The following is a 16494-nucleotide window of genomic DNA, read 5'->3' as shown; positions in this document are numbered from 1 at the left end:
TGATTCGCGCGAGTTGAAAAATCTGAACTTTGGTGAAAATTCGTGCCACGTTAACCAATCAGGAGCTTTCTCTAGTAGTGACGTGATTATGACGTAGCGAGCGGAGGCAGAAATCCGAAACAATAATGGAGGACAAAATCATTGTTGCTGTATGTGGATACCCGGAGCTGTACGATACATCTTAATTTTATCGAAACAGGAATAAGAAGGATCTTGCTTGGAAGAAAGTGAGTGAGGATGTCAGACAATCTGGTAAATTGTAAAAAAACGATCTTTACTCAATTTGAGCTATATATATATATATATATATGAGACTGGATTCATGATGTGAATTTGTGTCTGTTCTGAAGTGAATTTCGCGTGCGAATGAAGCGAGTAAACTCAAAATGTTGAAGCATCCAACTACGCGCGAATAGCGCGATTCATTCGTGCAAGTCGCGTTTGGTGGGAACGCTCCGTTAGAAGACTGACAATATGATCCTCGCGATTCCGTTGAAAAGTGGATTGAGGACGTCTTCAAGATCGATCGCGATTTAAGATCGTCAGATCGCCCACCCTGCAAACTGCCCTCATTGTAATCTGTCAAAATGACGGACGGTCTTCAGATCTTTCAGTCACTGCATGGCATAAAAAAATCTGTCAATGATTTGTTGGTTAACGCGACCTCTGAACTACACAAATATTTTGCATATTTATACACACTTTATACACACTTTACACACGCATATTTTTTTTATGGTCATGACTATTACAGTGCCAGTATGAGCATTTTGTTGCAATTATTGTAAATAAAATATTTCTCATTATCACACACTTTTATCGTTGAAAAAAAAATGGGTGTTGGAGGCGTGTGGATATCTTTTTGTTGTCTCTAGTCGTCAGGGAAACATTGGCACCCTTTCAGGAAAACAATAGGACCTAACACATACACAGACTGACTGGACCTGGCTGTCACTGTGGATTTGTCTCTAGATATGTGGTTGTCGGCTGGTGCCCAAATATGGGAAGTATATCTGTTCACATGCTGATTGCAACTAATACAATGCAACTAACTAACCATAAAATTGTTAACAATTATAGAAAAGGAAGACAAAGCAGGCTTTTGGCTTAAAATAGGCAGAATCATTTTTGTCTACGGCACCTGGTGGGGGCTAACAGCTTGTTTGGGGTTGGGGGTTCACACACTACCACTGTCCTAAGTAAGTAGTGTGATTTTTCATGCACACTCTAAGAGGCCATTTACACGAGACCGTTTTCAACTAAAGACTTTTTATGCGTTTTGCCTGTTTATTTACACGAAAACTGCGTTTTGGGGGACTGAAAACGCAAACTTCTGAAAACGACGGCAATATCGTTTCCGTGTAAACTCTGAAGGCAGAGTTTTACAAAAACAATGATGATACGCATGCGTATTACACGTTCAGTCTGTAGGCATGCGCGAGTATTCCCCAAACAAAAATGGCGGCCTCCATGCTGCATGTTTGTGCCGCATGACATATTTATTATCATTTCTCCAGCAAAAAGTAGATTTACTGCACCACTACAACCAGCGGAGACATTGTATTAATATGCACACTACTATAAACACACATACACGCAAACAAAGTGTATTAAAAACTCTTTTAGATTAAAACAGGGTATGCGTATGTGCGCAGGCACATAGTGTTTCTGTACAGCGCAACATCGCCATCCACTGGCCTGGCATGCATAATACATCGGTTTTATTTGTTTTCCCGGATCCATGTAAATGCAGATCGTTTTGACAACGCTGTCGTGGGTACGTGAAACTTCAAAAGCACAAAGGAAAAACTTTACTGTTTTTTTATCGAGTAAAAGGACTCTAGCTAGTAGGGCTGTCACGATTATGAAATTTGATTGACGATTAATTGTCTAATAAATCATTGCGATTATGGCGATTAATTGTCTGTTTTAGGGCTTTGACGATTAATTGTCTGTTTTTGAGCTTTGACATTTAATTCTCATACATTTTTGATTCAGTGATTGAAACAACCATATTGTTCTGAATACAAGCTATGTTTTTTTCTTGGAAATACATCGGAAAAAATTGGGTCATCATATATTTAAGGTTTAGGCTTTTACCTGTCAATAATACAACCACCAAATACTTGTAAATTAAGTAAATTGATCAGGTGTGAATTGAAGCCACCATTAAAATACTATCAGTAATAGAAAAGTTTCTAGTCTGTTTTTTTCTCACTTGCAAGACTACAATAAAATTTTACTTGTGTGTTAATGAAATTTTGGTAGACTGGTTTTCACACTGAGATTTGCTTAAATAATATTAAATTGTACTGCAGGTAATTTGTATATGTTTTAGTTTTTTTTTAAGTGATTGTGTTGTGGTGGTACATTTTACAAGTATGCTTTAGTAACAATATATACAATAAAATATGCAATATGCAGATACACTGCAGTCTACCCTAGTGTCTTCTATAGAAATGTACAATAATTGCGATGATCTGAAACCATCGCGATGATGTCAAACAATCGCGATGAGACGATTATTTAATAATCGTGACAGCCCTACACTCTAGGAACATTAAACGTTTACTGTATAGCCCATACTGCATACTTATACATTGTATTATTATTTGTTTAAATTAAGTATAAGCTGAGTACGTCATAAATTACACACTGTTTTGCAGTGAGAGACAAAGAAAAGCAGCAACACAGAAAGAGTAAAGCCATCCAAAAATGTGTTATGTCCACAAATCCTACACTTATAAAACAGATATATGTTATCATATTTTTTGAGTTTAATATATGCAGTAACTCTCTATATCAACATTTTAATGGCCTACACATACATTTATCCCATTTAAACATTTTTGCACCCCATACAATGATTTCTCAGCCAAACTACAAAGACCACAATGCTGTGCACCAGAGTTTAAAGTTGACACCTTACAGATGGGACCAACATGTCAGTCTATGGAGAGTTTGTGTGTGTGTGTGTGTGTGTGTGTGTGTGTGTGTGTGTGTGTGTGTGTGTGTGTGTGCTCATCTGTGAAGGACAGAAAGGTCTCCAGCCTACAGCTGAGACCTGTCACAAGATCTCAAGACAAGAGCTTGCTCCATAGAACAACACAGAGAGAAACCCATACAACACCAACATTTGTTACAGGCACATCATAAAGATATGAAGTTGGTGCCTTCATCTTAAAATGTAATAAATTCAGAATGTATTGCTTTCAGGTTTATAGCATGTGTTCCCGGTGAACACACAGATTGATTAAAAATGTATACCCATTTGCACAGTCAGTCATTTTAGATAAAAGCACCTTGAATATCTTTTCATTAAGTAGTTCCTGGAAATCAACCTTAGTGTTGTGGACACGTTATCATTTCTCAGGATCAGAGCAACAAAACCTCATGAGTACAGACTGCAGATATCCAAGTAAGAGAGGTGCTCAAGTTTCTGACCATTTTAGGGAGAATATTGGCTATAACTGAGAGACTCTTTTTCAAACCTCTGATATTTTAAAATGTTAATCGTAACAAAGACATATTTTCAAACCATCTCTCTGAAATAAGAAAAAGTGAAAATCGACACTCTTGTACACTCATTACAGTGCCACACAGGTATTTATAGTGCAGGGACTTCCTGTAACAAACATTACCCCTTTATTTTATGACCACTTCCTCAAACTATGATGTCATGACCCCAAGGGTTCTGTTAGTACGTTAGGTTTACACAGGCATATACACTCACACACTTTTCTTATGAACAACATTTGAAAGGTGGATGATATTGTATAACTTGACTGTTGGAAGCAGCTCTGATTAGCACTCCGCATATATATCTGCATTGGCCTTTCATTCAGGGGTCCTTAAAGCTAACATGACATGCACTGATACATACATAATTCATGCACATGCATAACCACAAATGGTCCTAATGTAAGTCATTTTAATGAAAGATAAAGTATTTTATGCAGTGTATACTCAAGGCATATAAAAGCTATATAAAGTACATTTGCACTGAAAACATTTGTTTAGTTAGTTATCTATCCTTTGTATCTGCATGCATGGATAAAGTGAGATTTTTGTATAGACCATTTCATCGGACGTGCGAGCCTGACCCCCTGTTAACTTCCAGTTTGTGTTTGGCTAGTGCCTAATAATATAACTATTTATATTTTATTTAATTTATGTTAATATGAATTGTATTATTATTTTATTGTATATAACAATTGTATTAAATAAATGATTTGTTGAAATTGGTTGTATGTTCATTTTATTAAATAAACAATTCATTGAATGGGTCTTTCAGTTTGGTCGCATTTAAAAAAAAACGTATGGTATATTGACAACTAGCGGTTGAGCTTGGTATCGGAGTCTAAATTCAAAATATTGGAGAGACAAGTTTATAGGGCTGTGTATTAGCAAGTGCCTCCCGACACGATACATATCACGATAGATGGGTCACGATACAATATATTGCTATGTATTTCGGTACGATACGATACACATTTGCGATATATTGCAATACTTCAAATAGAAAATGTAAAAAGTAGAGCTAGAAATACAACATGCTGTGCACCACCGGGGGTTTTCTGTAAGGATAAAAGCGCGATTTTTACTTCTGCGTTACTTCCTACGTACGTAGACGACACCGTCGTGAACATTTATGGTTCTGCGTTGAGAGTATGCGTCGTACTGCAATTACACCGCCGAAACGCTAGTTGGCTCTCTCTGTTTTCACGAGTTTGCTCTTCTTCGCCGATGTTTTGTGTGTATGCTAGTGTTTGCAAACGACAATGGAAGCTGATCGCATCTTAATGGAGTTGGAGCTGATCAAAACAGAAAAATGTGTAATCCGTTATATTATTAACCTTACTTTCATATTAGAAGTTAAACAGATGTTATATTAAACTTAGTCTTGTCCACATTTCGGATTTTTATGTGTGTTCATTTAGATATTGTTGAAAAAAAGTATACTTTTCAAAGGGGTGTACTCATTTACGCAGAGCACTGTATATACATAGATGTCAAAACTGTGTATTGAAATGATACCCTGATAGAATATCATATTTTGTCATGGACAACTCAACCTATTAATTGTTTAGTTAAAAATGAAACTAAATGCAACCAAGATCTGGAAGTGTCACAATTTTATTCTTTATTTGCAAAAGAGTCAAAGAACAGAATATGGAAAAGTGCAAACTATGTATAGATGAGTATACAATGCAATATTAACACAAATATAAAACTTTCAAAAAACTAGTAACAATAAAAGGTAAAACAAAAAATAAAACTACAAAGCCAATAAAGTGCAAAAGATCGTGCACAGTGTTTATAAAGTGCGAAGTTCTTCATGTCTTTTGCTGACACTCTTCCAAAACGACGTTAGAGGAAATCTCTCTCCAAGAATTCGCCGCCATCTGACAGTCTTTATAGTCCGCCGAAGAGGAGTCATACAGATGCGTGTATTTCCGAACCTCTTCAATCAGACGCTCAGTACTTGGTCGATGTCGATGCTCGCCATGTTGTTCTTTTGTGGACTCTGAAATTGCCGGAAGAAGACGCCAGAAATGCGTAGAAGGAAGTACGATGCTGCCAAACCGACCAATCACAGCGCTTGCGGTCCGCGTAGGGTCCGCGTTGAGTTGACGCGTTGTTACATTTTTGGAGAGGTGCGCGTCAGGCTACGGCGTAGGGTACGCACAGGGTACGCGGCTCTGCGTAGGCTACGCTGTAGGTTACAGCGTAGGTCCTACGCAGAACCATAAATTGGCCTTTAGTGTAAAAACATCCCTTTCCTCTGCAGAGTGGCCATGATGTGCGATGCATGGACCTTTAGATCAGAGGTTTGGGTTCTCAAACTGTGGATTGCGCCCCTCAAGTGGGTAGCACAGGGGAATAAGGTGGGTCACGCAAGTCACTTGGCTGTTGTGGTGCATTACACAGGGCTTGACATTAAGCATTGTCATGTGGTTGTCCTTCGGACAAGTAAATTTGACATTCACTTGTCCGAGTACAAAAATTACTTGTCCAAAGATAAAAAAATGATATTTCATTTGAATTATAATATAATATAATCAATATAATTGTTTCAGATTTAGATTGGTCAAGTTTGCTTCTAAGCATTTTAACTAGTGTCCGCTTTGGCCGCCTGAATTTGGTTATAGGCCTACTCTCCGTGACTGCTATAAAACAAAGGCAAGCAGTAATTATTATTAGTGTTAAGGCTGTAGGTTAACTTTTTTGCACATAGCACTGGTGCTAGAAAGGTTTAAAGTTTGATAGCACAGGCAGAAATGTGCAAGTGTAGTTCATTATGAATAGGCAGATAACTGACAAAAGACATTAATGTTAGATACAGATGGATAAATTAGGGCCATATCATTTTTAGATTACCTAAATTTGTTTTAATATTTCTAAGTTCTGTGTTTTTCCTTTTTTACTATACAATAGTGGTATATCTGTCCACATAAATTACTGTAGGTTACTATAGTATTTACTATAGTAAACTGCAGTAAAATTCCTACTATATTGTTTTTGAACTTTACTATAGTATACAGTGTTTATCAATTTACTTACAAGGGCACTTCAATTTTCAATAGTACACTACAGTATTTTTTGTCTGAGTGTTCCATTTAACTGGACTTTTATTTTGACAGGTCTTTTGGAACGCTTGTTTGCAGATAGCTTCACTCAAACACTAAAACGATCGTAAAATAAACTCTCAGAGCAACTTTGGAGATGAAGTTCATGTGTTCATATCCTCATACAGTGTAGCACAGATAAATACTCGACCATCACTCGTGTTGTATGTTAAACTGTGCACATACTTCACTCAGACACGCAGAACAGCCAGATGACATTAAATAACAAGAGTCCGCGTCCGCGTGGACTCAGTGCGGTGCGCATTGATTATTGTCACACACAAACAAGCACAACCACGACAAACACGCAGCTCTGTCTAATGCATATATTCTTATTATTCTACACATATGTCGCACTGTTCTTTTTTTTCAAGTTACTTGTCCGGTCGGGAAAGTAAAATTCTCTCTCACTTGCCCATACAAAACATTTACTTGTCCCGGACAAGCGTTAGGTTAATGTTGAGCCCTGATAACAGTTAAAACACTGAACATGGGCAGTATAAAACCCCTGCTTCATCCGTGCTGTAAATGCGCTGGTGTCACATCTATGAAAGCACAATAAATGTCATTGTTACTTTTCTTAATAAACTTTCTGTCTAATGCACTGCAGTAGCCAAGTGACTTGTGTCATGACTTGAGAAGCTTACAAACAGCATTATTTTATATAACTCATTACTCCATTACTTATTTTGAAAACCAAAGTACACCCACACATCAGCTCTGAGAGCTCCAAGCGTTCTTATTTTCGCCATGCTCGCTTCCACTTACTTTTGGCCGTATGTATATGACATGATAAAAAAAAATTATCGATAGTAGAGGTATCACTATCGATACACTATTGAAAAAAAAATATTGCGATAGTTACATGTATCGATATTTTTGCACAGCCCTACAAGTTTAGCTAAGTAACAGTTCTTCTCTATTTCTTTTGATTGTTATCAGAAATAATCTACAGGAATTCTATTGTTTGTGAATGTGTACCGGAAGTTAAGGTGGGGACACAAAAGTGGGCGTGCTCAGTAACGTTTGTTTATGTTGTTAGCCTTTGTCTATTGTCATTTATTATCAAGTAAGTAGTTGTAAATTGCAATGGATGAGTACTGGAATGGAAGTCTGCTTAGTACTAATATTAGACTGACTTATTTACTACTTACTAATATTGCTCCTTAATTCTAAATCTCTTGATAAAATCTCTGTTGCATAAAATAGAAAATGTTGAAGGGATGTTACATCTAGCTAGCTACAGTTACCAATGTCAATCCATATATTTACATTTTATGCAATGCCTATTCACTCTAAAACATATACAAAATCATATACTGTTAACAGCAATAGAGTAACGAGTGCTAAACATTAAATCAGAAACAGATGGGATAACAATGGGAGAAGGAAGAAATAGCTCCCATTCTTGTCAAATTTTAATATCAGAGATTAGGTGTTTTTTCATATGCCAGTGTTACGTTTGGGGCCAAACACTGTCCCCCCACAGGCCATTCTGAACCATTAGCCAATAATACCCTGGGTTGCCAAGTGGGTCACTGGAGCACAAACAGACACATGCTTACCATAGTAAACAAACCAAGCTGGTTAAACTGTCAAGTACACATAAAAACTAACAAGCACACAAACAATCTCTTCCCCAAAATGTTAAAAAAACCCAATTACAATAGATTTTGTATCTTTTATACAGAAACACAGTCACAAATCTCCACATGAGTCAGCAAAGCTACATCTTTGTCATAATGTCACTTCCTCTTAAATACAGTATTAGGTGCTCAGACGGGTGAACATGCAACTACTTCCTCTTTCCAACAAACGTATACACATGCACACAAACCAAAGCACACACAAAGTAGCTTTATACTATCAACTGGGATGCCATCTGCATGCTGACTACCCTCACAGAGCCAGTAAAACCAGTGACTGTCTAGTGTTGTCCAAAGCAACCACAGGCTTCTTCTTGGGCATTCTAAACACTAGGCTTGCTATTAACAACTCTTTTTGCCTCTTATTTGGATTAACATTTTGCATAAAAAGGCATATTCATTAGCATAACTGAATGGGAGTGTAGACAGGATGCTGTGTGTAAGGTGTGCATGAATGAATGGATTAGTGTCTCTCCTCCCACCGTCTGCTTCATGTCTGTTTGCTGCGGAAAGACTACTATTACATACCACAGCCACTTCAGAAAGAGATGCAGTCATTTAATTGTAACTCTTTCTCCACAAATAATTCAAATTTAACCAAACCATTGTATTCTGTAATATCTAGAACCGTGCAAATTATGTATAGCACAAACGAGACATATGCCTGCATTCTTCACACTACAAATATATATCTAGTCTATCTACTCGTGAAAATCGGTTGATTACACACACACACACACACACACACACACAAAAATATATATATATATATATATATATATACAGTATATATAGAGCTAACAGTTACACCGTCTCTGACTGAATCCCGCTGTGTTTGAGAGGATGGAGAAAGGCGCGTGATGTCTTCTATTTAAGGAAACGGTTCCATCTTTTGTCTGGCACTAGAGAAAAGAGCGCTGCCGCTATCTGCATTAAAAAAACGCATTTAACATGGTTTAAACCCCCATTTACACTGGCAGAACACAACTGAAATGTTTTCGCATAATGGCAAATCAAATTGCTCTGTAGATTAAAATGGAAGAGTTGTGGTCGCGAGTTAGCAGTATAGATGGGAAGCACCGTGATTTTTCTACAGTATCTTAGCAGGCTTGATGTTAAAACCTGCTGGTTTACTGGACCAGAGGTTTATACTGATCGATCCTGTTCCAACTCAGCTATCTCCAGTTTCATTCATGTATGAGACATAATCTGGGTAAAATGGAACGAGGAACCAAAAACAACCAGAATAGGCACTAGCGCTCGAGTTTTAAACAGAAACCAGCGTTTCTGAGATCTATAACGTACATTATCATCTTTGTCACTGCACGCAAGCTGCGAAAGCGGTTATCCTTGGTATAAGCACCATGTGCATGGGCTATTGTAATCAGCATCCAAACATCCATTGACACTCCGCGCAAAAGCACTGCCCCAATGAGCCCGCACTTTAAAATATCTGTTTGTTCAAGAAAAGAATCGTAAGAAGCGGGTCAGTAGAGCACGCGGGAAGATTAGCCCACATCTGAGGGACCCACCTGCTTGTGTAGTATCGGTCAGATCGTAGTTGAGCCCCGGGTACTCGCGCAGTTTTCTGCCGCTGACGTTGAGCATCCCGGAGCAGACGGCATCCTCCAGAGCGCGCTCCAGACTGCGGGCGGTGTGCAGCGGGTGCTGCTGCTGTTGCATTACGCCAGGGTTCCAGTGAGCGACGTTCGGGTAATGCTGATGCTGGCTCTGAACGGCCGCAGCAGGAGCTACACCTCCCTGACTCGCCGCCATTTTCACAAGTGAAATTATTCTCACAATAATAATAGGGGGCTGCCTGCCGTGCTGCGCATGCGCAAGGGACACAGATGGCGAGGAGGAGGGGATGGGCTACTACTGGAGTGAGGCGGAGGATTGACTCGTAGCTCTAACTGCAGGTAGACTGTAAATATGACTGAGAAACCAAAAACTCAAGTTTAGTTGTTCTTAATATATAAATCTTGATTCTAAAACATAATCGATGCTTATTTGACGCATGAACGCAGGGGTGATTTTTTTATTGCAGCAGTTATAGGTTATAGGCTTAGCAATGTTTAATAGCTAATTAAGTAGTATTGAGTAAAAAGACGTGAAGGAAAGCTTCTCTTGTAGGGCGTGTCCTATCATTTCATATGGTGCCCACTAGGCTTTCAGTTTGTGGTTGATTTGTGGTTCAGAGTGCGGGTCATGTGCATTGAGCTCAGAGGCGAGCCCTGGCGGCTTACATTTACATTTATGCATTTGGCAGACGCTTTTATCCAAATCGATTAACATTGCATTATACTATACATTTTGTCTGAGTATGTGCAATCCCCTGGGATCGAACCCATGCTCATGGCGTTACTAGCGTCATGCTCTAACCACTGAGCTTTGCACTGTCATGAATACTCGCCACATATTGATAATACCCATGACAACGACATGCTACACGTAACTTTTTGATAACGGACAATGCGAATTAAACCAGGAACAGGAACAAAAACCGATAAAGATAAATGGCAAATAAGAACATTAAGAAACTAATCTTATAAACACGTAAATAGCGTAGAAATAAAGTAAAGAAGTGCATTTTTATTTTTTAACAAATTGTTATAAACAATCAACAAAAAAGAATGTGATGTCTATCTGTAGTACTAAAGAGCATATCAACTACGTTGCGATAACACACCTACTAAAGACCTGCCCACACAGATAAGACCTTGTGCTATTTTCGGGCTCTCGTCACGCTGGTCGTTCAGCGAGCTGCTGGGCTAGTCACACCAACCACCACTCTTGATCGACAAACACTGGTCTGACCACAAGCAACTGGTTTTGAACCCGGATTACTTCTTTTATACGATTCATAGTCTGTTTCGTCAACAGCGTAGTTATAGGGAACGTTTCAGAGTTACGTTTCCGAGTTTGTATATTTGCGGCGCCTGTTAAACTTTTGCGTGCGTGTCGACTTCGGAAGAAGAAATGGGGGATAATGATTTACAAATGGAGATTACAGGGCAAACGCAGGAGTCTTCAAGCGGGGACAAGATCGACTTGTCCTTAGGTTTGTAACTTTAAGCGCAATATCAACATTAAGTTGCTCTTATTTTGATGAGTTGGCCGGATACGCCGGTTACGTTTGTGTGTAACGTTAAATGAGTCGAGCAGCAGTGGTCAGCTGTCAGATAGATTCAGCAGCTGTCAAACCAACATTCCTACAGATCAAACATTTGCTTTCACTTTAGCAGGATTAAGTGATCGTGCTTTCTTAAGCAGGAAGAGGTTTTAAGAGAAAACAATCTGACATAATTTGGTAGATGACTCACACGTTTGAAATTTCAATCGTTCAACGGCACTTTCTGTTTAAACAAAAAAAAGCGATCATAAAGAGCTGATCCAATAAGATTTTATGTGCAGTAACATAATGGTCTCAAAACTTTTCTAACGTTAACTTTACACTTATATTTAATCACATCAAGACATGACTAATAACTTTTTTAATATGCATTAAAACTCCCTTTAAGAAAACTAACCATATTATAATAAAAATGTAACTATGGTTTTGGGCGCATTTATTACCATTTGCATTAGCAGGTTAAAATATGGTTACTGTTGTTAAAAAAAACGAAACTAAATTTGTGGTTACTGTGGTTTACTACAGATACCATAGTTACAGTAACACTGGTTACTGTAGTTAAACTGTTGTTATTTTTCATAAGGAATTCGTTCCTTATGAGAGAAAGAAAGCAGTTTTAATCAACATCTTGATCTAAAACCATCTACATCTTGCAACTGAAAAGAGAAAATCTCTCTGCTCTATGGCGGCTTTAAATATGAAACCCCACCACTACTAAACAGATAAACAAATAACCAGACATACAAATATTAAAACATATTAATATTTTATAAATTTAATTATGTTTACATTGTCGTTATTTTATCTTGCTCCTAAACAGACAGAAAGTATACCAGAGCAAAACACTGCCGCTTTCTTTTCACAGATGACATCATAAAGCTAAATAAAAGGAAGCAAAATGCGATCAGAGCATCCAACAGAGCTAAAAGTAAACGTGCAGCTGTGTTGAATAAATTCAACCAGATTCCACAGCAGCAGAGGGGACGCGGACGGGGAGCACAGCAGTACCAAGGCAAGCACACTGTTTTAAAACGTCAAGTATAAGCAAACATGTAAACAACGTTACTGATTGAGTTTTATTCCACAGGGCCTGGCAGGGTGAGAGGTTTCAGGAGACAAAGGGGATCTGGGAGGGGCATGATGTCAAGAGGCAGTAGTGTTAGTCCAATGAACAGAGCTGCAGCCAGCACCATGGTTTGTGCCGTGTGAATGATTGTGTTTAACATACATCACCTTAAAATAGATTTTTTTTATTGTTTACATTGTTTTAAACTAGTATGACTTTATTTCTTTTGTGGAACAAATAACGTGGTAGGCAGAATGTTAGGACCTGACAGCTTCAGTTTCTATTCCCTTCCTTTGTATGGACAACGTGTCAAAGGTCCTCAAAATGTCCCTTTTTTGTTACACAGAAGAAACAAAGTCACGCTTGGAACGGCATAATAAGTAAATTACAGTAGATTTATTTTGGGTTGCACTTTTAATGTCATTAATGTTTGGGTTTTTGTTCTTACTGTGTTTGTATTTTTCTGTTGTAGACAGGTGGACAGTTTGATCAGACCACATTCACATCGAGAGGGACGTTCAGAGGACGAGGCAGAGGTAGAGGAGGCAGCTTGAGCAGGTTCTACACCTCTTTGTTTAATGTTGAACTTTGGACATTACCAAAGATTATAACTTAGGTATTTTATAGTGCTAGTTAATACTTTTTTGAGTAAAATCCTAGAAAAATAGATTACCGATGATGATTTAAGAATGGGCAGTAAGTAATAAATTGCAGTTTTTCTCTCATTTTAAGCATAAGAAAATAAGTGCTGCAGGTAGACACCGTAACTTATGAGAAGCTGTCCAATCGATTGCCCAACTCTTCGATCTCTGGCATTTCTCTGAAGAAAAAACATCTGCTAAATGTAAACAATGAATGGGAGTGGAGCAAGAGATAACGAAACAGAAAATATTTCTATGCAGCCAAAGCCAAAATGTCTCATCAAAGAGAAGATTCAAGATTCTGACCCATAGCTGTAACTTATCATCTCTAAAGAATTTAGACCTTACAACGCAGAAAAATAAGCACAAAATATGGCGAAATGTACTATTCTGAGGTCAAATACATTATGGATGTAGAGAATAAGATAAGATGATAGTAAGGGTAAATAAAATGCATTTTTGGGTGATATTTAGTGACCTCAAAATACAAATTCCTTTATTATTTATTCACCTGTATGTGACTCTTTCTTCTGTAGAACAAAAAAGAACATGCTTTGAGAAATGTCTCAGTGGTTTTGTGTCCATAAAATGGAAGACTATGAGGGGCGATGTTGTTTGTTTATCAACTTGCTTTAAAATATCTTATGTTCTAAAGAAGAAAGAAAGAGTCATAAATATTTGGGATGACACAAGGGTGAGTAAATCCTAAAGGAATTTTTATATTTGGTTGAACCATACCTTTAAGTTAAAAAACACAGACACACATACTGCTTGAGCGGTTCATATTCATTTTACTAAATGCAACAACAAAGTATAAATGCTGTAATGGTTGCCCTAAATGATCGTTCATTGTTGTTACTGTTGTTGTAGGGGTGCGTTGTCAGCAAGAGGACAGAGAACTTCACAGAAGGGTGGAAGACTATTTGTATTAGACAGAGGGGTAAGACTATTTATTAAAAAAATTCAATAAACATTTGCTTTATACAGGGAAGGACTAACCTCCCTTTAATATGTTTGGATTTGCAGTTCTGTCTCTTTGATGTGTGACCTGTCTTTGCTTCTTCAGTTTTCTGCCACAAGAAGGGCTGAGAAGTTAGAAAATTATCAGAAGATAAGGTGTTTATTTATTTTTTATTTGCATACAGTGGCTCTCAACCTTTTCATGGTCACGCCCCCCTGTAAACCCATTTAAAGAAAGGGCGCCCCCCCAACTGTACATTGAGGATAGATATGATAATGTGTAAACTATGTTGCATACAGTTTATATATATATATAAAATATACAAACTATATATAAAGAAGCAAAAAATAGCTGTATATGACAGATTGATCTCAAGAGATCAGATTATAAATGTAACAACCCTGCTTATAAAAACTAAAGAAACCCAAAAGAAACCATCCCAGAAATTAATGGTTAACTTTCCATTAAAATACCATTGTGAACCATTAGCATTTTGCGTTAAAACCGTTATTATCGGCATTATTCCAAAAGGATTAATCTGCCAGATCACGAGAACGGTGCGCGTTTCATTGATTTTAACAAGAGCGAGAGTTTATAATACAGATGCGGTGTGGTGTCATTTGCCTGTCGAAAATAGCGCTTTACATCTTTACACGCACGCAGCTTCAGACAGAACATTGCCCTCCGTCAATTTGCAATCGCGCTCATTCTTTTTGTCTGTTTTATATCTCTTTCTGTCTGTCACACCCACACGCACAATGAAGTCGAAGAACAGCACCATCTGACTCAACGCTGACAGTTTCCTTGCCAAATGCTAAATCTGCACCTGTCGCTCTGTAAGTAAATGAGCCCTATCACATTTATTACCAACTATTAGTCCCAGTTTTGTTTACTTTTCTTTTCTTTTGTCTCTCTACCATTTTCTCTCCTAGAAGGAGAACTAATCAGAACTGGAGGGGTGGGGCAGCGTTAAGGGGCAGATCATCTGGAGGAGCAAGTACTACTTCACCTAAAGGCATTCATCTGCACTTTAACTACAAAGCAACTACTAACCAGGTAAGTTTGGCCAACATCCATCTATACTAAGGTGAAAGAGTCAGTATATTTAGGAATGAGGGTGAAAATGATTGGCATTGGGTAAGTAACAAAAGGGAGGTGCAAAGACATGTTTCATTATTTTTTATAATGTTGTATGAGTTGTACGCATTTTCCTAAATTAGAAAATCTGTATTTACTTTGTTTTACAGACTGGACAATCCCTCAATGACCGTTTCACTGACCTAAAGGTCATAGGGCGAGGGAGTGGAAGAGGAAGGGGCAGAGGAAGAGGAGATATCGCAGGCGGTGGAAGAGGCAGGGGAGACATTGCACAGGGTGGACGAGGCAGAGGAAACATATTAAAGGGTGGACGAGGCAGAGGAAACATTTTACAGGGTGGACGAGGCAGAGGAAACATTTCACTGGGTGGACGAGGCAGAGGAAACATTTCACTGGGTGGACGAGGCAGAGGAAACATTTTACAGGGTGGACGAGGCAGAGGAAACATTTTACAGGGTGGACGAGGCAGAGGAAACATTTTACTGGGTGGACGAGGCAGAGGAAACATATTGCAGGGTGGACGAGGCAGAGGAAATGGAAGGGGCGGTTTCACAAGAGGAAATGGAAGGGGAGGTTTCACAAGAGGAAGAGGCTTCACAAGACAAGCTGACCGAACTGTAACTCTTCAATAATTTTAATAACAACTATTTGTGCCAGGAGCAGCTGTTTACTTAAGAGAAATCTGAGGATTGTGATTTATGATGTTATTCAAATGAATATTTGAAAGATTTCAAATAATGGGATAAGGGAGTTCAATATCGTCGCTGTCCCTTTGAAACCTCCAAATTCAGTTGATCAGTAAATGAAAAAAACACTGGACTTTTTAAATGATTAAATACTGTTGTCAAAGTTGACAAGCACTTTTTAATACATTTTTTGGTTAGATATTTACAAAACCCAGTGATAAACATAAAGGGTGAGTAATAATAATGCAATTCGGAGAAACAAGGTTTGAGAATACAGCGGCTATATGCTTTTCAATGTTACCACTGAAGATAATGGAGTGCCTCAATATTTATCATATCTGTATGTTAAACTGGTTTGCATTCTGAAACTAGAAGTGTATATCCCAGTAATAAAAATATTGTTTTAAAATGGTTTCAGTATGCAAAAAAAGGTTTACATTTGATAGTTACATCAATTCAATAAACACCAAACCATGGTGATTTTTGATAAATTAACACTTTGTGTTTGCTGTCTGGTAAAGAACTATTTTGAAGTGTACTACTTTGATGCTGCTGCAAATACCATGAGTCTAAGTTTTATAAGGTTTAAAACGGTGATAACAAACACATGGTCCTCACTGGGCTTTAAACATAG

At 38.0% G+C, this 16494-nt stretch overlaps 2 protein-coding genes across 5 annotated transcripts in view; one reads left to right on the top strand and one right to left on the bottom strand.

The window, feature by feature from the left end:
- lrch2 (leucine-rich repeats and calponin homology (CH) domain containing 2) overlaps positions 1-10087 on the bottom strand; it is a 103205-nt gene extending 93118 nt beyond the window's left edge. For 2 of the 4 annotated variants that reach the window (XM_057350640.1, XM_057350648.1), the window contains exon 1: positions 9808-10087. In XM_057350640.1, the coding sequence (XP_057206623.1) occupies positions 9808-10051 (244 nt within the window). In that variant the 5' untranslated portion in view covers positions 10052-10087. The remainder of the gene's footprint in view (positions 1-9807) is intronic. The other 2 variants (XM_057350656.1, XM_057350660.1) reach the window with 1 other exon arrangement.
- A 928-nt stretch (positions 10088-11015) lies between these two features.
- On the top strand, positions 11016-16355 carry si:dkey-17o15.2 (spidroin-1). Its single transcript, XM_057362245.1, has 9 exons — positions 11016-11336; positions 12274-12420; positions 12496-12602; positions 12947-13032; positions 13986-14055; positions 14182-14231; positions 14841-14912; positions 15009-15132; positions 15324-16355. Exons 1-9 carry the CDS (start codon positions 11255-11257, stop codon positions 15804-15806), a joined length of 1221 nt encoding a protein of 406 aa, XP_057218228.1. The 5' UTR covers positions 11016-11254; the 3' UTR covers positions 15807-16355.
- The last annotated feature ends 139 nt before the right edge of the window (positions 16356-16494 follow it).

Source organism: Triplophysa rosa, linkage group LG2 (genome assembly GCF_024868665.1).
Source record: "Triplophysa rosa linkage group LG2, Trosa_1v2, whole genome shotgun sequence".
In the NCBI taxonomy this organism is placed as follows: Eukaryota; Metazoa; Chordata; class Actinopteri; order Cypriniformes; family Nemacheilidae; genus Triplophysa; species Triplophysa rosa.
This window is presented reverse-complemented; position numbering and strand designations above follow the sequence as displayed.

Excerpts from the sequence above, each read along its gene's own strand:
- si:dkey-17o15.2 (XM_057362245.1), top strand. The coding sequence starts at position 11,255 with ATGGGGGATAATGATTTACAAATGGAGATTACAGGGCAAACGCAGGAG. Across the intron at positions 11,337-12,273 it reads CAAGATCGACTTGTCCTTAG|ATGACATCATAAAGCTAAAT; the intron begins GTTTGTAACTTT and ends TTCTTTTCACAG. Across the intron at positions 12,421-12,495 it reads GGGAGCACAGCAGTACCAAG|GGCCTGGCAGGGTGAGAGGT; the intron begins GCAAGCACACTG and ends TTTATTCCACAG.